At 38.2% G+C, this 23,509-nt stretch overlaps 1 protein-coding gene across 1 annotated transcript in view; it reads left to right on the top strand.

Moving 5' to 3' along the window:
* Nucleotides 1-23,509, top strand: part of LOC122549187 (desmoplakin-like) — a 70,675-nt gene that overhangs the window by 10,618 nt on the left and 36,548 nt on the right. The window contains exons 3-13 of the mRNA XM_087986255.1: nt 3,482-3,633; nt 7,020-7,182; nt 9,508-9,636; nt 11,660-11,728; nt 11,835-11,996; nt 13,772-13,876; nt 15,351-15,446; nt 16,641-16,766; nt 17,594-17,758; nt 21,156-21,310; nt 21,418-21,544. Coding sequence (XP_087842381.1) covers nt 3,482-3,633; nt 7,020-7,182; nt 9,508-9,636; nt 11,660-11,728; nt 11,835-11,996; nt 13,772-13,876; nt 15,351-15,446; nt 16,641-16,766; nt 17,594-17,758; nt 21,156-21,310; nt 21,418-21,544 — 1,449 coding nt within the window. The remainder of the gene's footprint in view (nt 1-3,481; nt 3,634-7,019; nt 7,183-9,507; nt 9,637-11,659; nt 11,729-11,834; nt 11,997-13,771; nt 13,877-15,350; nt 15,447-16,640; nt 16,767-17,593; nt 17,759-21,155; nt 21,311-21,417; nt 21,545-23,509) is intronic.

Here is a 23,509-nt window from a genome sequence, read left to right as displayed (position 1 = left end):
ATGAGCCATTGGGAAATTGTTGAATGGATTATGGAAGTAATAACAGATCATTTGGATAGTCAAAACACAGTCCATCAGAGACCTTAATATTATGAAGGCTAAATCATGTTTGGCTAATTTGCTCGTTTTACAAGGTGAATTAGGGGATGTTGTAAAGGTAGTATATCTGTATTTCTGGGATGTATTTGATAAGGTGCTGCTCAAATGGTCAATATACACGTTAATATCACATTGAGTTAGGGGTAATTTATTAGCTTGGATAGAGGATTGGCTAACCAACAGAAAATAAAGTTAAGATAAATTAATCTTTTTTTGATTTGTAAAATGTAACTACAGGTAGTGGAGTACCAGATTATTCAGTCCTTTGGTTGCAACTATTTACCACCTACATTAATGACTTGGATATACAGGTAGAAAGTGGAATAACTCTACAAAGACTGGTATCCCATCACTACGTCACCCTCTTATCTACATGTGCTTAGTACTTTACACTTGACTGGCTCCCTCGGAGCTAGTTCTCGGAGTAAACAGAACCTGTAACACTCCTGTTATATTTTTTTTTCGTAACCGCGGAAGACAATACTGTTTTGTTTTCTTTACCGCCTAACTGCGGTAGTGCTTATTTTTCCCCAGCACCCATGGTGTGTGTGTGTGTGTAGGTGTGAGAGACACAAGGTGCACAAATCTTTGTTCAATTTCCACCACCAGGAAGATAGGAAAACACCCGAGTGGCCAGTGCACTCCTGTTATTTTTTTTTGGCCGGTGCCTGGACCTGTTCCAATCCCTATTTATATATTTTTTTTTTGCCCTCTTCCCCTCTTGTTTATTTTTTTTTGAGACACAGTGAAGACATTCCTGTTTTTTTTTTCTTTTTCTTTTTTTTTCTTCTTTTGCTTATTTTTTTTTCCCCAGCACCCATGGTGTGTGTGTATACGTGTAAGACACAGTGCACAAATCTTTATTCAATTTCCACCACCAGGAAAATAGGAAAACACCCGGGTGGCCAGTGACAAACACTGCCCTTCACATCAGAGGGCAGTGCTGTGTGATCAAAACAGTGAAGGGGAGGGTAGGGACTAAATCAAAATAGAGTTGGAGGGAGAAATGATGCACTCCACTCCCTGCGGCGCCCACCTCTCCCTGAACAACACCAGGGTGTTGGTGGACACCGCGTGCTCCTTCTCCAAGGACACCCGGGCTCTAACGTAACAGCGGAAGAGGCGCAGGCAGTCGGCCCTAACGACCCCCTCCACGGCCCGCTGCCTGGACCTGTTAATGGCCAGTTTGGTCAGGCCCAGGAGCAGACCCACGAGGAGGTCTTCACACTCCTGTTATATATATTTTTTTTTATTTTATTTTATTTTTTTTTTCCTTTTCTTTTTCTTTTTCACTCCTGTTATATATCTGTCAGCCAGGGCTCCCTGATTGGTGGACTAGATTAACAGCCCTAACTAGGAAACTCCTGTTCTATGAGGTCCACCTGACTGACCTCATTATAACCACTACAGAAAGTAATATTACCAAATTTGCATATGACACTAACATAGATGGGCAAGGAAGTTGCAATGAAGAATTAAGAAATTCATAAATAGATAAGGATAGGTTAGGTAAATGGACCATCTAGAAATGAGTCATTCTTATGAAGAGAGATTGAGCAGTTTCTGCCTATACTGTGCTGGAGTTCAGAAGAATGAGAGATCTGTTTGAGTTATGAGATGCCAAAAGGTGATTGACAAAGTAGTTACAGACAGGATGTTTCCTTATGTGGGATGTTCTAAAATGAGACATCATAGTTTTAGTATAAGGGGTAGCAGATTTAAAATGGAAATGAGAAATGACTTCTCTCAAAGGGTTGCGAACTGTAGAATTCACTGTCCAAAAGAGTAGTGGATGCCAGGAAATTGAATACGGTTAAGGAAAATAAGACAGATTTTTAAAATTAGTAATGGGATGAAGTGTTAATGAAGGTACAGTTGAAGCTAAAATGAGGTCAGCCATGATCATATTAAATGGTGGAGCATGTTCAAGTGCCTGAATTGTCTGCTGCTGTTCCTGCTCCTAGTTCTTGTGTTCTTGTATTCCCCTAATTCAGGATACAGTCAAGAATTTGTGCAACATCTAAAAACTGCACAAAATACATCATGTGTTTAAATAACATTAGTTTGAGTTCCTAGTTTAACTGAAGCAGTAAAATGTCATCTTCAGATATTCAAATAATTATTTGCAAAATGATAACGTGTTGGCCCAGAAAATCCATTGATCGTATTGTTGTTGCACGAGTGTGAATTGGAGTTGTGCATTAGGACCACCTGGAGATCCCCACAGGGCTGACTCAGTGGAAATTGAAATTTCCTTGGGGAATTGACATGTGTTTAGAAACCACCAAAAACGACCCCAACTCCAGGTAGAGAGTTAGAGATTTTGGAGGGCTCTGACTGACTAGAGCTTAATAGTTATCCACAAAACCTGCTGTTAAACTGTTAAGTTGGACTCTAATTCTCTATGTGCAAACATTACACCCACCCACACCACACATACCATATTAACAAAGGGAGATCCAATTAAAAGATAGACTTAGAGTCATAGAGATGTACAGCACGGAAACAGACCCTTCGGTCCAACTTGTCCATGCTGACCAGAAATCCCAACCTAATCTAGTCCCATCTGCCAGCGCCCGGCCCATATCCCTCCAAACCCTTCCTATTCATACACCCACCTAGATGCCTTTTAAATGTTGCAATTGTACTAGCCTCCACCACTTTCTCTGGCAGCTCATTCCATACACACACCACCCTCTGCGTGAAAATGTTGCCCCTTAGGTCCCTTTTATATCTTTCCCCTCTTACCCTAAATCTATGACTTCTAGTTCTGGACTCCACTACCCCAGGAATAAGACTTTGTCTGTTTACCCTATCCATGCCCCTCATGATTTTATAAACCTCTATAAGGTCACCCCTCAGCCTCCGACACTCCAGGGAAAACAGCCCTAGCCTATTCAACCTCTCCCTATAGCTCAAAGCCTCTAAAGAGAAAATGAGGTCTGCAGATGCTGGAGATCAGAGATGGAAATGTGTTGCTGGAGAAGCGCAGCAGGTCAGGCAGCATCTAGGGAACAGGAGAATCGACGTTTCGGGCATTAGCCCTTCTTCAGGAAGAAGATTCTCCTGTTCCCTAGATGCTGCCTGACCTGCTGCGCTTCTCCAGCAACACATTTCCATCTCAAAGCCTCTAACCCTGGCAACATCCTTGTAAATTCCTTCTGAACCCTTTCAAGTTTCACAACATCTTGTCGATCGGAAGGAAACCAGAATTGCATGCAGTATTCTACTTCACTTGGCTGATTGGAATTTCTGGGCCATGTTTTATGAACTGTTCAGAAGAATGAGAGATCTGTTTGAGTTATGTTGCAGTGGAGTAGAATTTTCCTTGGTTAAAACTTTCAGAAGTTCAATTTTCTTTCTCACGCTATTTCATTTACAGGATTTGGATGCTTTTGATGTTGGGCTGCATGGAAGACACAGAATAGAAATTGATGAATTGTTGAAAGTGGCTGGGGAGCAACTAGCTATAATTGAAGGCTATGCTAATGATTTAAAACGCAGTGGGAAACCTTATGAATCAATCCAAAAAAGGTAAGGAAAACTGCTTTGAGTTAAAAACTGAAATATACTGGAAATCTTGTTCAGTCACACAAGGATGTGCTGTTTGCAGCCTTATGCCCTACTCCACTATTCACTGATCATGGTGGAGCTCTTGCTCGATTATGTGTCATTCCAAACCTGTTAAAATGTTCACAAAAATCTTGTGATGTATAACAGAAAACGTTGTCTAGACAAAGCAAAATTTGGGACTTATTATGTAGAATTTTACGATCTCTCGCAGGCTGTTTTGAAGGTGATGGAAGGGGATGATAGTTTGTAAAATACAGCATGTGTGTTAACTGCTCATTCCTGACCTGTCTCCCATTTTAAGAACGAGAAACTGGTATGACTGGGCTAACAATTATTACACCTCCAATTGGCCAGCAGCATTCTAAGGCAGGAGTTTCCCCCAAAAGGGGCATGGAAATCTAATCCTTATGCAAGTAAAGCCACATTGTCCATCCACCAACGTTTTGGGCAATGAGACAGGAAACCGCTTTCACTATGCAAAAAATATATTGAAGACTTTGAGGTTCAAAAGAAGTAATTTATTTTGCATTGATTGAAATAAAATGATCCTTTAATACACTGTCTTTAAAAAAAACTGATATAGATATCCCCCGCTTTCCCAAAGCAGAACATTCCTATGAAACATTTTGTAAACCAAAATGGCGTAAAACAAAGAAGCATTAATTTATATTGGAAAAATTTTGCCATTTTTTGTAAAAGCAAAAATCCTCTTTGGATTGCTTTTGTTTAGCAAAAAAGGTACCAATGTAGGTCTTTCATAAAAGCCAAGTGGCGTAAAACAAATTTTCGAAAAGCGGGGGATACCTGTACACTGTTTCAAAATGTGACAAGTCAGAGTGTAGGTGTTTGATTTAGCACAAACTTCAGTAGCCCAACACACTGTAATGAAACAAAATACTGATAGTTAAGTGAATGCCAAGCAACAGGAAGAGAAAATGTTATGCTATAACTTTAGGAAGATGACCTTTGACGTACTTCATTTTGTGAAACAAATCCTACATTATAATTAGATGATTTATTAGTATTAAAAGAAAAATTGCACTGGAAAGATTTCAATGCATACTATGTTTTTAATAAATAAACTAGTTCCGATCTCCTTGTTGGTCCTCCTCTCTCTGTCCCTACCCTACTTTCTTTATCCCTTTTTGCCATTACTGTTAATGGTTGTTATCCAATGGGCTATTTCTATCAATATAAGAACTAGGTGCAGCCCCTGGAGCCTGCTCTGTCATTTAACATCATCATGGTTTATCTCATCCTGGCATCAACTCCACTTTCCTGCTCATTCCCCACAACTCTTCAAACTGTTGCTTGTGTCCCCGTGTCCACCACAGTATAGCATAGTGACTTCCACAGACTCTCGACCCTTTTGAGAGAAGTAAATTGTCCTCGTTTCTGTTTAAATCAGCCACTCTATGACCTAAAACTTTTGAGGTTTTATCCTAAATTGCCCCACAAGTGGAAACATCTTTTCTGTCTGCTTCATCAATTTCTTTTAGCATCTTTTATACCTTAAGTAACCACCTTTATTATCGTAAATAGCTCAATAATGAATCTGAATGATAAAACTTTGAAATTTTGAAAGCTATTTCTTCATAAACCTTTTGCCCAATAATGAATGCTGTCGTGATAGAACCCAAATAGACTTTGAGGTCATAATGATTGATACACAATATCAGGACAGTTTTACAGCCCAAGACAGATTTGCTGTGGTTCTGTTTGCCGAGCTGGAAATTTTTGTTGCAAACGTTTCGTCCCCTGGCTAGGCGACATCATCAGTGCTTGGGAGCCTCCTGCGAAGCGCTTCTATGATGTTTCCTCCGGTGTTTATAGTGGTCTGTCCCTGCCGCTTCCGGTTGTCAGTTTCAGCTGTCCGCTGTAGTGGTTGGTATATTGGGTCCAGGTCGATGTGTTTGTTGATGGAGTTTGTGGATGAATGCCATGCCTCTAGGCCACAAACTCCATCAACAAACACATCGACCTGGACCCAATATACCAACCACTACAGCGGACAGCTGAAACTGACAACCGGAAGCGGCAGGGACAGACCACTATAAACACTGGAGGAAACATCAAAGAAGCGCTTCGCAGGAGGCTCCCAAGCACTGATGATGTCGCCTAGCCAGGGGACGAAACGTTTGCAACAAAAACTCCAGCTCGGCGAACAGAACCACAGCAACGAGCACCCGAGCTACAAATCTTCGCACAAACTTTGAACAGATTTAACTGTACAGAGTATAAGAAAGATCATGGACGTGAACCTTTTAAAAAGGATTCTCTTTAGCCAGGGTCCAATATTTAGTTTTGAATTAACACTAATTATCTCAGTTCTGTATCTTGTTATGCTGCTACATCATATTGTTAGAATGTTTACTGGTATTCTAACAATCTTACTCCATCCCTCTGACAGTCTGTTTAAGATAAGGCAATCATTGTAGGAGAGATCCAATCTGTCAGACTGTGATACAACTTATCAAACGTTGGCTGGTAGGACAAAGTTTAAAAATTCCAACTCAAAAAGCTGCTGGGTGGAGATTTACTTCACATTTTATTTCCATTGCATGCTCAGCTTTTTCTAATTGAACTTACTATTAAATTTAGTTGCCAGGACAGGACGATGTTGGATGACCTCAAATTACTGACGTAATCACAAATTAGTTTCAAATCAAAGTAATTATGGAAATCCAACAATAAGCAGGGTTAACAGAAAATAAACTGGGCCACATTGTTGTTTATTTAGTTTTTCTAGTGTTGGAAGTTGATCTGCATTGTGATAACATGACTATCTGTTGTTGCCCTGTTTGGGGCCAATTTTAACTCCCCTCACTTAATGAGAATAGAAAACTAGTTTAGATAAAGTAAAATCTACTTATCACTAGGCATTATCTCAGGCTGTTATCTTGCATAAATTTTCAAATCAGCTGAGGCTCCTGCTACAGTTGAACAAGAGCATAATTTAAATTTATGATCTCATCTTGGTGACAGTGTAGTAACTGGACAACGTGGAGATGAGTGAGATTTAAAAGAAATATCAGTTGAGTTCTTTAGGAGGATGTGTAATTAAGTTATCCTCAATCCTCTCTTTGCTTGGCCCTGCCAGGCAATCTCTCTTATCAACATGTTATCATCCTATACCAAAGCCCCTTTACTGCTTCATAATGTTTTACACCTAGAAAGCAAAGATGAAAATTTGAATCCACAAAATTGCTGGAATAGTTTAATCCACATAAGATTGATATAGATAATGCAATTTAAAAACTAAGAGTGGAGGATCAGTATGATAATTTGTTGGTGTCCTCTTCAGCTATTTACTGATTAGTATTCACTATCTTCAAAACTCTGTGCAGTGTGAATTTCCATCGTAATCAAATGCGTGCCATTTCAAAAGCAATCACTGAACGAATGGTTGACCGCACCAGGACATTAAGGTCCCAGAGATCCAAAAGATCCTGGGATGAAGGGCTCTCAAGATCAACTAAAGAGCTGTTCAGTTGGTTACATCAGCAGAAGGTAAGTCTAATTGCAGCATTAAAACATTTTGAAATACTTACACAATAATGAAAAGGGGAATTAGCATTTTTGTATTCAAGGTTTTAAATTAGTATTTCTTTTCACAGTTTTCTGTCCTTGCATTATACTACTAATCCCCTAAATTGTAAGTTTATTTTTAAAAATTGCACAGAAAATAATGAATAAATCATAATAAATGTTATAGTTATGTTATAACTATATGATATTTGTGTTTACATCAATTAGGTACAAATTGGACATTTTTTTTTTCCAAAGTGAATATAATGGGAACATCTGAAGATATGCAATTATTTATTATAAGATGATGGGCCATATTCAAGTCCTCATCTCGATACCAAGTGGCTTGAGTGGAAGATACTCGTCTTGGTTGAAGAAGAGATAGAGTTCTCCTACCGTTATTCTCCATGTATTATGACCAATAACTGACTCATTCACTTTATCCTTTATAAGATTTCCCTCATATCATTCCTTACTCCACTTCCTCAACCCAAAGATGGAAATGTTTGAGTGACAACTTGAGGGACTCTGGCATTGCCAAACATTATCACATTGAAATGTCTGTAGAACCTCAATTATTAATCAAATAGCACTCAATAGATCATTGTTTACAGCTTTTGTCCTTGATTGACAGAGAGGTGTCGTTAATCATTCTTGGTCATGTTGCTATGATTATGTTTCAAGTATCGCAGGTGGTCTGAGAACAAAAGAATTGCAGCTGCTTCCTGCATAATGTTCATTGATGTGCAGAATAAAATAATTAACTTCAATGGTAATCAACACCATTGGACTTGTATTTCCAAATGAGACCTTAATTGCCACATTGACATAAGTACACTGCTCTTGTAGGATTTCACGCTAAAAAAATTATTGATTTCTCTGTTGCTCCCTTGTACCCTTTTAGTGTATTCCTGCCCACATTTTAACTGTTGCTTGTTGACTATTACCTGACCCCTCTTGAATTAACAAGTTATAGTAGTTGTCACACTTGCAGCTGTGTCCTTGTATCCAAAAGCTGCAGGTCAAGTGCCAATAGTTGACAAATCTCACTTTATGTGCTGAGGGATAGGGAACTCATACAATGCCGATAAGAAAACCCTAGATAAGGAACTCTTTGGTTTGTCAACTGTTTGGTGCCTGTACTCACAAGTTGGATGCTCCCTTTGTTCAATATGCTGTCCATTCTTGGCTTCCTTCTTCTCAAGCATGTAGCCTCATCATCCTCTTACTCCAAGTATGATTGCCATGGAATTGCAGATGATAATGTTATATGTTTCTGCAATATCAACTTTTATCACTTTGTACTTATTATGCTAAGTCCATCTACACAATGATTCTTAAGGTGTTTTTAAAACTTTTGAAAAAACACAGTATATATTAGTCTGTTGGGCTATTTAGATATGTTTTGCAGTGGCTATTTGGTTTAAGGACAGACATCTGTCTATGGATCCCTCTATTTAATTTAAAATGTGCACCAAAGATGATGAATAATTCGTAATAGATATTAGAATGGATATTAGCTGATGTTGGTGTTTGGATCAGTTAGAGTTTTGGGCAACACGGTGGCTCAGTGGTTAGCACTGCTGCCTCACAGCACTAGGGATCCAGGTTCAATTCCACCCTCTGGCAACAGAGTTTGCACATTCTCTCCATGTCTGCGTGGGTTTCCTCCAGGTGCTCTGGTTTCCTCCCACAGTCCAAAAATGTGCATGTCAGGTGGGTTGGCCATGCTAAATTGCCCGTAGCATTCAGGGATTTGCATTTTGGGTAGGTTAGCCATGGAAAATGCAGGGTTACAGGGATAGGGTGGGACTGGGTGGGATGCTGTTTAGAGGGTTGATGTGGACTTGATGTGCCGAATAGACTGCTTCTACACTGTCAGGATTTTATGATTAGATACAAATTAGACATTTTCCCAAAGTGAATATAATGAGAATGTTATTATATGTTACCATTTACTGTGAGGTGGTGGGCCATATTCATGTTCTCATCTCAATGTAAAGTGGCTTGAGTGGAAGATTAAAGGGCAGGCATCTGTCTATAGTCCTTAGATGGTAAAGGAGAGTTTATTCAGCTCTGTGTATTACATATAGAAAATATCATTGGTGTTCATTTTACGCGGAATCTTGTGAACCATGTGATGGAACTGTGCCTGTTTGTTTTTAGTTTTGATGCCATTTTGATGTGTCTTATATTAAGGCAGTATATCAACCATATTTCCTTTAAAGTTAAAGTCATTTAAATCACAATAAAAAAGGGGATAAAATGTCAATATTACAAAAATGTGGTATTCCATTTTCCAAACAGAGTCTGATGGACATGCAAGATTGGGGAGTAGATGCAACCTCAGTAGAGCGTCAGATAAATGAACAACAAAATTACCATAGGAACCTCGAAGACTTTCGCTGGAAAATAGATAAAGCTAGAATGGAACAGGTAATTAAACAAAGTAATTGTTAAGTATTTTGTATAAATAAGTAAATTGTGTTACTGTAAATGAAAGGATAAATGTAAAAGAATGCCATTACTATACTTTGAGTAGCTGTCTTGAATTTAAAATATTCCAACATTAGAAAGGTATAGTGACTGAGGTTTTCCACTCCTGTCATGGGCACTGGGATTTGAATTCTTTTAAAGTGAATCGATTGAAGATCTTTCTGTGGCAAGTACAGAATCAGAAATTCGTGGCCTATGTTTTGATGGAGGAGTTTTTGTTTTGTTAGATGAACAGTACTTGAAGCTCCAATCAGTTATAATTTTCAGCGTTTGAAAAGGAGCATGATGTGTAGTTAGAAACTGTGTTTAGAAGTATTAAGCTTGTGTGGGAAGTGTGTATGAAGAACACTGAAGTGAATGAGAGGAACATGTTTTAAAATCGAGCCTAAGAAATGGTGTACTTGACAACAGCACAACGTTTTACTCCAATGTAGTTCATGTTTTGTTGAGATTTACAGGCCCAAGAAGTGCCTTGCTATGAGTCATGTGGGATTGTTCCATTAAGGACAGTGCAATTTCTTAACCAGGAGTGGAGTTGTCATGTATTTATTACCACATCACAAAGTACAGCTTTTATTTTGCATTAGAAGAGGGAAAGAAGCTAGACCTTGATTCTAGCAGTACCCCTAGGCTAAGACAATTCTGAGCAGACAGCAAAGATGTGCAGTTGATGGTTACAGTCAAGGAGATGACTTGCTGCAAGTGGTCTGTGTGTTAATTTCTGAAGCGCATTATGTTGTTATGAGAATCACTACCTTAGCAAAAGCAATATCTTGGAAATTTTATTTGCAGGGTTGTGAAGACTGGAATTTTGTTATAGCCGTTACTAAAGTTTTACTGCTGGTCACCAATAGGTTTTCAAGATGACTATTCCTATAAAACTGTCTTAACTTTTCAAGGTTATAGATGCTAAATGGCATGCTGCCCTCCGTTGGTAATTTTTACAGTTTTCTTTGAGCTTATATTCACGCTTTGGGAGAAAATTCTTATAAATAGATATGAAAGCGGCTTATTTTCAGCAATGTATTTTACAGTAAAAAAAATGAATGAGCACTTAGCATTAACTGGTCAATAAAAAATTGTGTGCATATCATAAATATTCTAATGTACTCCAAAATCCATTTTTATTCACATAGCTGTACTTTTGTGCTTTAAAGTGTCTCTTCCCTCAAACTACTACAAGGCAATTGATGTGCTGCTCAAATAGGATTCCTTTGCACTGGAAGTAAAATCAACATAAATTGCTGAGGTCAAGAATACATTTTGCCATTCATTTTCAAACTCAATTTACAGTTCCACTGTGTCCTAATTCGCAGTCTATAAAGGGACCACTGTTTGTCAATATGTGGGCCTTCCTTATTCTTATGTGCACCAGGAATCTGTTACTCACTGCAAATATTATAACTAGACACCATTTTTTTATTGAGCTGCTGGACTTTTGGTGCAGCCTTGTGCTGGATACATGCCATCGATTTTGCATCTTCAATCTCAAGCCTAGTTAGCATTGATTTTAAAAAAGGGAAATCATGTTCAACAAATCTAATTGAATTTATTGAGGAGTAATTAGTGGAATTGGTAAGATGGAGCTGGTTGATGTGATTTTCTTGGACTTTTGGAAGTTTTTCAAGGAGATCCCAGAAATGAAGTTAGCATGTAAAAATCAAGCATAACGGATTGGGGGTGGTGTGCAGACATGGATAGAGGACTGGTTGGCAGATGTGATAGAAAACAGGTTTCATTTAAGTTACTAATTGCTCCTGAATGGGGAATTGAGTATCACAAGAGACTTGATTGCTGCTGGAAATGCTTAACTAGAGAAGTGTTTGTTTATGCAAATTTGCTAAATTAATTGCAATATCTGGATTGCACGGCAATTGCCAATGCCTTTTTCTTCTGATAGATGTGTAAATCAGAAACTAATTGTGCATTCAGAAATACTGATTACTTTGTCTTCCTCATGTAGCAAGGCAACTTCTCTGAAAGCAGCAGGGAACACATGCAAGCATTGCAAAATGAATACGACAGTATGTTGGTGAGCAGAAAGCCTTCACAAAGATAAAATCAGATTTTTTTTTCGAATTTGGTATTTTAGTTGAGCAAGTAATGAGTCTTAGTTTTATGTTTGTGTACCTCAATAGAAAGCTTCCACAGAGAGACTTGAACAACTGAGAAAACTCCAGAATATCATTTCAGCAACTTCAAATGAAATAATGTGGATCAATGACCGTGAAGAAGAAGAACTTGTTCATGATTGGAGTGATAAAAATACAAGAATTGCTGAAAAGCAAGAAGCTTTCTCTGTAAGTTCATATATTTCAGAATACCACAAAACTCACAAAAGCTGCACTTTACAGTTACAAGATAGAATTGCAAATTGGTTCTCTGTGTTTCATAGCCGTTGCTTCTAACCTCCCAGTAATTTAACTAATAGGATTGGGTGAGGTGAGACTATTAACAGAGTCATAGTGTAGATACAGACCCTTCAGTCCAACCAGTCCATGCCAAATTAATCCCAAATTAAACTAATCCCACCTAACTGCTCCTGGCCGATATCCCTCCAGATGTTTCCTATTAATGTACTTATCCAAATGTCTTTTAAATGGTGTAATTGTACGGACATCCACCACTTCCTCAGGAAGTTCAGTCCACATACGAACCACCCTCAATGTTAACAAAAATTGCTCCTCGTGGCTTTTTAAAATCTCTCTCCTGTCACCTTAAAAAATGTGTCCCCTCATCTTGAAATCCCCCATCCTAGGGAAAAGACAATTACAATTAGCCCTAACTATACCCCTCACTATTTTATAAACACATATCAGGTCACATCTCTTAACCTTCTATGCTCCAGTGAAAAAAATGTCCCAGCCAATCCAGCCTTTCTTTATAACTCAAACCTTCCATACTCGCAACATCCTGGTAAATCTCTTCTGAACCCTCTCCAGCATAATAATATCCTTCTGATAACTGGACACAGCTGGAAAGAAATCTTCGTGTTAATTTCAGAATTATGCATGTGAGTTAATACCAAGCACTTTTAAAAGATGACTGACACTTGATAATTGGCTTGCTTTACCAAACCAAATTTGAATAAAAACAAACACACATGACTATGCAGGCCACATTACTACTTCTGTCCCTGTACTCTGTCTTCTCAGCCTCTTTCCTCAAATTTCTAAAGTGAGTGAAATTTCAAATTACTGGCAAATTTAATGCTTTCAAATTTGAAATTTTAATCCACCAAAATAGTTGGCAAAAGCTTCACATGTTCAGTCAAAATTTTCCATATTTTTGAATAATTAATGGGTACCAATCATTATATCTATTGGTTAACTTTGGAAACTCTGACTTCCTGCATGAAACATTGCTTGGTAAGGGAAAATTGGATGTGGAGAGGGAATATTTCAGCTTTATTGTTTTGTTTTCTACATGGAGTTTTGTTGTGCTTGCATCCTGTATAATTAACCTTTGGTAATAAATGCATAATTATGAATATCATACAGCAAACTACTCTTAATTGTAAAAAAAGGAAATTATGGAAAGCAAATTGATTTCCTTTTTTTAAAAAAATGACTACTGAATCTCGAGCTGGAACACTGAAAGAAAACAGAATATGGTGGTGAAGCTAAACTGTCTTGAAATGATAACTTGATGAGCTTCAAGCGTTATACACATTGTACCTGTAAATGTCCTTGTAGTCTAGATAGTGAGAATGGTCCTCTCTATTTTAAAACATATTTGGTCAGTGAATGTATCCCTATTTTCTCTGAAAATAAAAGGGAGATATTCACGCCTTGGATCTTTGTTTTGAATTACCCAGGGGAACCTGTAGTTCTGTTGCATTCTGCAAAGCACTGCCTCAGACAGGGTTGACTTGATAACACAACTGCTCTGTTATCCTATTGCTCTGTGTAAATTGTTGTGATCATTGAAAATTTGGCATTCTTGTGTTTGGCCTAATAAGAACCAAATGGAAAGCTTCGGCAATATTGGCGTTTTGTACTAACAAGTGACTGCTTACTGCTTTACTTACCAGCACCTTGTGTTTAATCATTTAAATTTTACTTGCTTTTGTTAGATGATGATGAGCAAGTTGGAAGAAAAGGAAAAGCAGTTAAACAGACTCAAACAAGATGGTGACCAGCTAATAGCAAATAATCATCCCGCAGCTGACAAGATTGAGGTGGGGGTGCCTGGATAATCAATTATTTAGAAGCAGTGTGAATCTTGAATAAGTATAGTCAAGTTTACTATTAAGTTTAAAGATGGGGAAGTGACTGCTACAGCCAACCCAGCTCAAAAATTTGAAGCATGATCACAATTGCTAAAATAATACAAAGAATCGAAGGTGCTGGAAAACTGAAACAAAAACAGGAAGTGTTGGAGAAACTCAGCATGCCTGGCAGCATATGTAGGAAGAGAAACAGTGTTAATGGTTGGAGTCCAGGTAATCTTGCCCCCTTTTTCTTCTTTCTCTCTCTCCCTCTCCCTCTCTCTCTCTCTCTCTCTCTCTCTCTCTCTCTCTCTCTCTCTCTCTCTCTCTCTCTCTCTCTCTCTCTCTCTCTCTCTCTCTCTCTCTCTCTCTCTCTCCCCAAATAGAACGTGCTGTTTTTCTGTCACTGTTCATTACCGAGGTATTTGTATGAGATGTTAGTGATAATTGCTCCAAACCTTTGATCAGGATGATGCTTATATCAGACTTGTTTGCTACTTAAGAACGTGTTTAAAGTAATGCCTCATGTCACAGGAGGCAATTGATTGATGCAAAAGTGCAACGGAGATCATTGTTGTTAATTGCTGAATTCTTCATTGGTCGCATTTGTGGAATAGAAATTGCATTATTTGATATCTAGCGAAGACTTTCCCTGTATTCATTTCCTATCTTGATCACATTTATTTTAACATATTAAAAGCCTAGAAGTTTAAAACAAAACTTGCCATCCAATTCTGCCTTGAAAATCCTGTTTCAATGGGGACATGATTTTTTTTAAAGTCAGCATGTGTGGATAAAAAAAATTAATACTTAGTATTTAAAACAGTTTTAATTGCAATACTTCAGCTTGCATTTTAACAGAGTCGCTGCTATTGTCAACCCATTTTAGTATTTCCATTTGCAATACAATGGAAAAATATACTAGCATCTATAATTAATGTAATTGCATCCTTGCAAATTGTCAATTTACATTCTTACTAGACATTTCTGTTCTCTCACGCAGAAGTATTAGATTTGCATTCTGGCAGTGCCTGCATAGTTTTTTGTTTTAAAAAGTAGCCTCATTTGTTTTTGAAGAAGTAGAGTTTTGATTTTTCTATGCTTAACCCTACAGAGACAAAGCACCAAATGCTGAATATTTTAATAAAAACAAGAATTGGAATTAAAAAGGAGTTCATCAACTTGGGGAATGGGTTGGATAGACTAATCTTCAGTTCATACAGCTTTGGAATTTTTTTAAAGTTCTAACATCTGATCATATATACATATGATGGATCATCTGCCAGGCTTTTTTCCAAATGACAGGGCACCAGGACCTAAAATGATATTGATAACTGAGCTTGTATAAGAATAATTTTCGTTGTCAAAAATTACCCACGTTATTAAATAACAATCTGCTTTATATATTGATTGAAAAATCTGTGCACTTTTTATAAAATTGCAGGCCTACATTGATACTCTGCAGACACAGTGGAGTTGGATTCTCCAGCTTACAAAGTGCATTGAAGTTCATCTCAAAGAAAATTCCAACTATTTCCAGGTATGCTATATAATTCTGCAGATCAATTGATTTAATTTAAATATGTACCACCCTCCCGTACCTGCAGTAATCAGACAAGCCTCAAATTACTTCATTCAGATGTATGCAAGGACAAGATGTCTCAGCCAAGCTGAAACATGACCTCACTTATTCAATTGCAAGCAAAGGCTTTATGCTTCATTTGCAACGATTACAATACCTACTAATGTATTATCGCAGTCATCCAATTGAGAGCCTGCACAGACTGTTCATGCAGTAAATACATGATCCATGGCCAATTCCACTGAGATTTGTATAAAAACATCACACTGGCCAGTTGTAGTTATGCTACGTATACCTTATGAATTTACTGACATCACTTTTTAATTCCATATTAGGTACTAGCTACATTCTTGTTGAACCTCTTAGCCTTCTATGGGCCTTCCAGACAGTGACAACATACTAGTCTTATATAAACTGCTTCAGAAGCTAACTATATTTTTCCTTTTCAGTATCCTATCAGTCTGGATAGTTGTAGAGATATTATAATCCATGCTTTACGATGTGTTATGACCCCAGTTGATGCAACCAGATGGGTCATATCCCTTAATATTGGATTTTAACTATATCTAATGACAGATGTTAAATTAACTGGTCTACTGTTTCCTATGTACTGTTGCCCTCTTTTTTGAATAAGAGCATTATATTAGTATTGTACCAATCCACTGAAACTTTTCCGCTATCCAGAGAATTTAGATATCTTATAATCAGTGTATCCATTTTCCTGTTGCCACTTCCTTTAAGACCTGAGAATGTAGGCCATCAGGCTTTGGAACTTGTCTGCCTTCCATCCTGATAATTTGCTCAGTACTTTTTCCCTAGTGATGTTGATTGTTCTACGTTCCTCCTTTGACATAACCTCTGCATTACCTGTCACTGTTGCGATTGTACCTGTGCCCTCCACTGTGAAAATATTCATTATGTCTCTGCCCTTTCTGTTTATTAACTCAGAAGCCTCACCCTCCAAAGGAAATCATTCTTTTCAGCATTTCTTTTCCTCTTACATACTTCTGCACCCTCAATCAGTCCAACTATGGCATTTAGGTGGGGGCCAAGTCGAGGATATAAATGGTTAGGTGATCAACTGCAACAAATTAATCATGATTCTGTTCATGCTAATAGTTCAGTGACTCACATGCTACCTTCATTTTATAGTTTTTTGAGGATGCTCAAGCAACTGAAAATTCATTGAAGAAAATGCAGGATTCCCTAAGGAAGAAATTTGTTTGTGATAGATCAACATCACTGCCACAACTGGAGAAGATGATCACAGAATCCGAGGTATTCAATATGATTTTCAAAATGAAGACTTTTTTTTTTTGGATGTGTAATGTTTGCCAGATTATGACATTGGTTAGGCTTCTTAAAGATCTGACAATTAAGCATTAGGCCTAACATTCCTGCAGTTTGCCTTGTGGAGTGCCTGTTCTCCAGGTATAAAGGGCTAGATACCTACTTTGCCATGTATGATCCCCACGCCCCCCCCCACCCCTTCTCAACTCCCCTCCACTTCAGTGTTGCACAGGCAATCCAAGGAGAATAGTGTCTTTGATCCCTGTTGTTCAAGAGCAATCATAAATCGGGAAGGTTGATGCTGAAATGTACAGCTGCAATCTCATTAGTGCCTTCCTTAACTTCTCTTTCGTGATCCAAGGATCTTGTGGCATGGTGATAATGTTCTTGGTCAGAAAGTTGGGCTCGAGTCCCATCTGCTTTGGAGGTGTTACATAACATGTTCCAACAGGTTACTATTTTTAATAAATTACCTCTGGGCACCTCTGCTAAGGCACTGGCCTGTATCTGATTTGTTGCATGTTATTATTAACAAACGGCAACTTTGTCATGGCTCAGCTTGAATGGTGATGATTGTTGGAGGAGGGAATTAGAGAAATCAAAGCACTTAACCTTGTGGGTTGTTACTTTTGTTCACGTGCTTTCTGGAATGTTCTAACATGAGACATTAGCCAGTATTCAACTATATAACTGCTCAACACTTTGCTGTAATGCAGTGGTACGTTTTCAAGAGTATGTGATCATCTGTGACCTATTTCTTCTCTTCACTTTGCTTTTTGTTTATGATACATGTTTTCTTTGTTTTAATTTGGCAGAAGGATAAAGAAAAAATCCATGAATATAAAAGACAGGTGTCAAACTTGGTAAACAAATCCAAGAAAATAGTACAGTTGAAACCACGCAATCCCCTGATTAGTGCTGATCAGCGAACTTCAAACCAAATCGTTCTCAAGGCTCTTTGTGACTACAAACAGGATCAGGTACAGTTTCTGCTGAGCATTTTCCTAAATGGCCCTGTCAGTTCAGTCAGTTTCGAAATCTTGAAAACAACCATTGCACAGTGGGATTTCTGTTTTTAAGTGATGAGGTACTGACTAGTGGATTATATTTGTAATAAATTAAATGACAATGCTTTATTGTAACTTTGAGGAAATGTATTTGATTTACGCGGTTAACATAAGCCATTGGAACAATACAGAGGAGGTGGTGCTGGACGTCTTAAAATGCATAAAGGTGGATAAATTCCTAGGACTTGATCAGATGTACCTTAGAACTCTATGGGAAGTTAGGGAAGTGATTGCTGGGCCCCTTGCTGAGATATTTGTATCATCGATAGTCACAGGTGAGGAGCCGGAAGACTGGAGGTTAGCTAGTGGTATCACTATTTAAGAAAGGTGGTAAGGAAAAACCAGGGAGCTATAGACCAGTGAGCCTGACATTGGTGGTGGACAAGTTGTTGAAGGGAAATCTGAAGGACAGGATTTACATGTATTTGGAAAGGCAAGGACTGATAGGGATTGTCAACATGGCTTTGTGTGTGGGAAATCATGTCTCACTAACTTGATTTAAGTTTTTTTGAAGAAGTAACCAAGAGAATTGATGAGGGCAGAGTGGTGGATGTAATCTTTATGGACTTATGTAAGGCTTTCGATAAGGTTCTTCATGGTAGACTGGTTAGTAAGGTTAGATCTCATGGAATACAGGGAGAACTAGCCACTTGGATATAGAACTGGTTCAAAGGTAGAAGACTGAGCGGTGGTGGAGGGTTGCATTTTAGACTGGAGATCTGTGACTCGTGGGGTGCCACAAGGATTTGGTGTTGGGTCCACTGTCTTTCATCATTTATATGAATGATTTGGATGTATACATCAGAGATATGGTTAGTAAATTGACAGATGACTCCAAAATTGGAGGTGTAGTGGACAGGTTACTTTAGAGTACAATGGGATCTTGATTAGATAAATTTGAGGTGCTGCATTTGGAAAGGCAAATCAGAGCAGGACTTGTACACCTAATGATAAAGACCTGGGGTGTGTTGCTGAACAAAAATACCATGAAGTGCAGGTTCATAGTTCCTTGAAAGTGGAGTCGCAGGTAGATAGGATAGTGAAGAAGGTGTTTGGTATGCTTTCCTTTATTGGTCAGAGCATTGAGTATTTGAGTTGGGAGGTCATGTTGTGGCTTTACAGGACATTGGTTAGGCCACTTTTGGAATATTGTGTGCAATTCTGGTCTCCTTCCTATGAACAAATTTATAAGAATGTTGCCAGGGTTGGAGGTTTTGAGCTATAGGGAGAAGTTGAATAAGCTGGGGCTGTTTTCCCTAGATCATTGGAGGTTGAGGGGTGACCTTTTGGAAGTTTATAAGATCATGAGCGGCATAGATAGGGTAAATAGAAAAGGTCTTTTCCCTCGGGTGTAGGGAGTCCAGAACTCTAGGGCATAGGTTTATGGTGAGAGGGGGAAAAGTTTAAAAGTGACCTAAGGGGCAAGTTTTTTATGCAAAGTGTGGATGAATTGGACCAATTGGACCCAATTTCTATGCTATACATCTTTATGACTCTGTGAGTCTAAATGGAAAATGTCCAGTCAAAATGAGAAATTCTCATTGTGTAATTTTAAGCTTAAACTTGAACTATTCAAATCTTTCCTCAATACCAGAAAAGTTCAATTTAGGTGTTATCTTTCAATTTACCTTGATTTCCTTTTTGAATTCTTTCCATATTTACTCACTTAAGTGTAAAATTAACCATGAAAATATGGTGACTTTGCAATAATCAAACAACATAATTAACCTTTTTGGATGCGATAACTAAGTAACCAATGTGTGAACTGGACATAACTCAGGGAAGTTTTGTGGCTTTTTTTTCATGAAATTTTGAGGTCACATTTATACTGAAGTTAGTATCAGTTCAAGGCTGAAACTGCTCTAACTCAGGTTGGATCAACTAGGAGAAAATGAGGACTGCAGATGCTGGAGATCAGAGCTTAAAAATGTGTTGCTGGAAAAGCGCAGCAGGTCAGGTAGCATCCAAGGAATCCTGAAGAAGGGCTTATGTCTAAAACATTGATTCTCCTTCTCCTTGGATGCTGCCTGACCTGCTGCACTTTTCCAGCAACACATTTTTAAGCTCAGGTTGGATCAAGTCCATTATGATGTTAGTGGCATATATGTTTGTTTGCTGTGCTATCAAATTGTCTAACAGTATCATTCATTTATAAATGCATTCTTTTAAGCTTTATGTTATGTCTGTAGTTTTGTTTTTACTTTTTTTGATTACATTAATGGGGAGGTGGTGGCACAGTGGTGATGTCACTGGACTAGTGATCCAGAGTCCCAGACTAATGTTCAAGGGACATGGGTTCCAATCCAACCATGGCAGATGGTGAAATGTGAATTCAGTAAACAACTGGAATTAGAAAACTTGTCTAATAGCAACCATGTAGTCATTGTCCATGTGTTATAAATAGCCACCTGGTTCCCTGTAGGAAAGGTCATTACCAATCTTACCTGGGTCTACTTATACCAACATTTGAGTCTACACAGCAATATGGTTGACTATTAACTGCCTTCTGAAGTGGTCTAGCCAGCTACTCAACTCAAGGGCAATTATGTTAGCAATAAATGTTGGCCTTGCCAGCAATGTACAATACCCACGTACGTATAAAACAAAAGTACTGTACAATTCAATATCTTATGGATTTTGAATTGCCCAGTAATTTGAATAAGTAATTGTAATTAAACTTAATTGAAGACTATTTTTAATGCAATCTTAATTATCAAGTGATTGAAATTCAGCAATTTTGAATAGGTGGAATAGACTGCATTAGACCTTTTTATGTTAGCGATTGAATCATTTGAGATTCAAATTAAAAGTATCTCCCAGGAACCCTTTTACCAAATGTGTTTGGTATAGGTAAATCATAGACTCACTACAGTGCAGCAAGAGGCCATTTATCCCATTGAGACTGCACCAAACCACCGAAGAATAGCCCACCCATTTCCCATAACTCTTTATCTGCCATGGCAAATCCACCGAGCCTGCGCATTCCTGGACACTTTGGATAATTTACCATGTCCAATCCATCTAACCTGCATATCTTTTTGACTGTGGGAGAAAAGTGGATCACACGGAGGAAACTACGCAGACTTGAGAGAATGTGTAAACTCCACACAGAAGAGTGCCGAATAGTGGAATGGAATCCAGGTTGCTGGTGCTGTGTGGATGGTTTTTGTTTCCTGTGGTTTATTGGAACCAATATGCTTAGGACTTATAAAATGTACTCCCTTGTGGATACTTTAAGGCAATGTAATTTTAAAAAATTAATTTTGTGATAATCCTAATATAGTAATTCTCTTTGATTCACAACTTTTAGAGGGTTGTTCATCGGGGAGATGAATGCATTTTATTGGACAACAGCCAACGCAGCAAGTGGAGGGTGATAGGACCTGGGGGAATGGAAATGATGGTTCCATCGGTTTGTCTTCTCATCCCACCTCCAAATTCTGGTGCAATTGACCTTGCAAACAAGTAGGAAACTCCATCCTTGTTCCTTTATATGTCACGCTAAGTTTCAAATACAATTTTGGGTGCTTTGTTAATTATTAAATGGTGCTTTTTATGTCTTTTGAATTCAGAATTGATCAATACTATGAAGCTATCCTTTCTCTGTGGAATCAATTGTACATTAACATGAAGAGCTTGGTGTCTTGGCAATACTGCATGATGGACGTTGAAAAGATACGCAGTTGGACCATGTCAGTGGTAAGAACTTCAAAATAAATTTTTATTCCTGAAAGTTTATTTATTTGGAGGAAGTTAATGAAAGTAAATAAGGTAATACATCATACAAACATGGCAAAAGTGCATGTCATTCACTCTTGATTTAATGGGAGAGACTGAAGTTCCACATTAGTTGTGTATGGTACCCCTACTGGAGGGGGAGCACCTTTTTCCTAGGGGAAGGAAAGACTAGAAATAGTTATGGATTTGGCTGCGATAATAAAAGGCAAATAATGATAATAATATTAATAATAGGCATACTGTCAGCACTTGCCATCATTATTGCAGTGAAGCTGGCAGCACCTTCAGGAATCCGAATGAACACAAGGTAAATGCAGAAGTTCAGAGGTTGCAGTTGGGTCATCCACATTTACATGGTGCACTATAAAAGTTCCTGGGGCTGCAATCATGATTTGGTGAAAACGTCCACATTTATGCGATTAATCCTACTGTAAAAGTTAGCACATTGTGAAACGGGATGTATCTGAATTTTTAGCAATGTGCTAACTTTAAAAAAATACTGATTTGTTATAAAATCCACTTTATAAATACTAACTTTATAAAAACCACTTTTTAAATGTACTCTTACTACACTGAAAAGCTTACTCTGTTTTTGTGGGACGTTAGATTTATTATCCTGGTAGCAAAAACATATTCTTTAAAAATTCTGTCTTTATTTAACCTGTTATCTTAATACAGTCAATTCTACAATTGAACTTTGTTCTCTGAAAATTTAGATAAATAGTAAAGTATTTTAAGTGCTTTTAACTTCCTGTTTCTGGTGTACAGACACACAGATTAGGAGCCATTTGGCCCTTCAAGTTCAATAAAATCATGTTTTAAATGGGAGGAGTAGTGGACAGCAAAGAAGGTTACCTCCAATTACAATGGGATCTTGATCAGATGGGCCAATGGGCTGAGAAGTGGCAGATGGAGTTTAATTTAGATAAATCTGAGCTGCTGCATTTTGGAAAAGCAAATCTTAGCAGGACTTATACACTTAATGGTAAGGTCCTAGGGAGTGTTGCTGAACAAAGAGACCTTGGAATGCAGGTTCATAGCTCCTTGAAAGTGGAGTCGTGGGTAGAAAAGATGGCATTTAGTATGCTTTCCTTTATTGGTCAAAGTATTGATACAGGAGTTGGGAGCTCATGTTGTGGCTGTACAGGACATTGGTGAGGCCACTTTTGGAATATTGCATGCAATTCTGGTCTCCTTCCGATCAGAAGGATGTTGTGAAACTTGGAAGTATTTAGAAAATATTTACAAGGATTTTGCTAGGGTTGGAGGAATTGAGCTATTGAAGACGTTGAATAGGCTGGGGCTGCTTTCCCTGGAGCGTCGGAGGCCGAAGGGTGACCTTATAAAGGTTTACAAAATCATGAGGGATATCGATAGGATAAATAGACAAGGTCTCTTCTTGGGTGGAAGAGTCCAGAACTAGAGGGCATAGGTTTAGAGTGAGAGGAGAAAGATATAAAAGAGACCTAAGGGGCAACTTTTTCATGCAAAGGGTGGTACTAGCGAGTTTTGAGAAGATTTGTATGGTACGTGTATGGAATGAGCTGCCAGAGGAAGTGGTGGAGGCTAGTACAATTGCAGCATTTAAAAGGCATCTGGATGGGTATATGAATAAGAGGGGTTTGGAGGGATATGGGCCGGGTGCTGGCAAGTGGGACTAGATTGGGTTGGGATATCTACTCGGCATGGACGGGTTGGACCCAAGGGTCTATTTCCGTGCTGTACATCTCTGATTCTAAATTCCACATTTCCTTCTACCTCTAATAACCTTAGATTCTTGTTACGCTATAAAATCAATTCAACTCTACCTTAAAAGACATTGTCTCCACTGCTTTCTGGAGCAGAGTGATCGAAAAATTCTCAACCATCTCTGAGGAAATAAATTCTCCTTATCTATGTCTTCAAAGAATGCCTCCTATTCGAAAG

The sequence above is a fragment of the Chiloscyllium plagiosum genome, unplaced genomic scaffold (genome assembly GCF_037043375.1).
Source record: "Chiloscyllium plagiosum isolate Xiang-an unplaced genomic scaffold, Cpla_swu_hap1 HiC_scaffold_4, whole genome shotgun sequence".
Taxonomy (NCBI): Eukaryota; Metazoa; Chordata; class Chondrichthyes; order Orectolobiformes; family Hemiscylliidae; genus Chiloscyllium; species Chiloscyllium plagiosum.
This window is presented reverse-complemented; position numbering and strand designations above follow the sequence as displayed.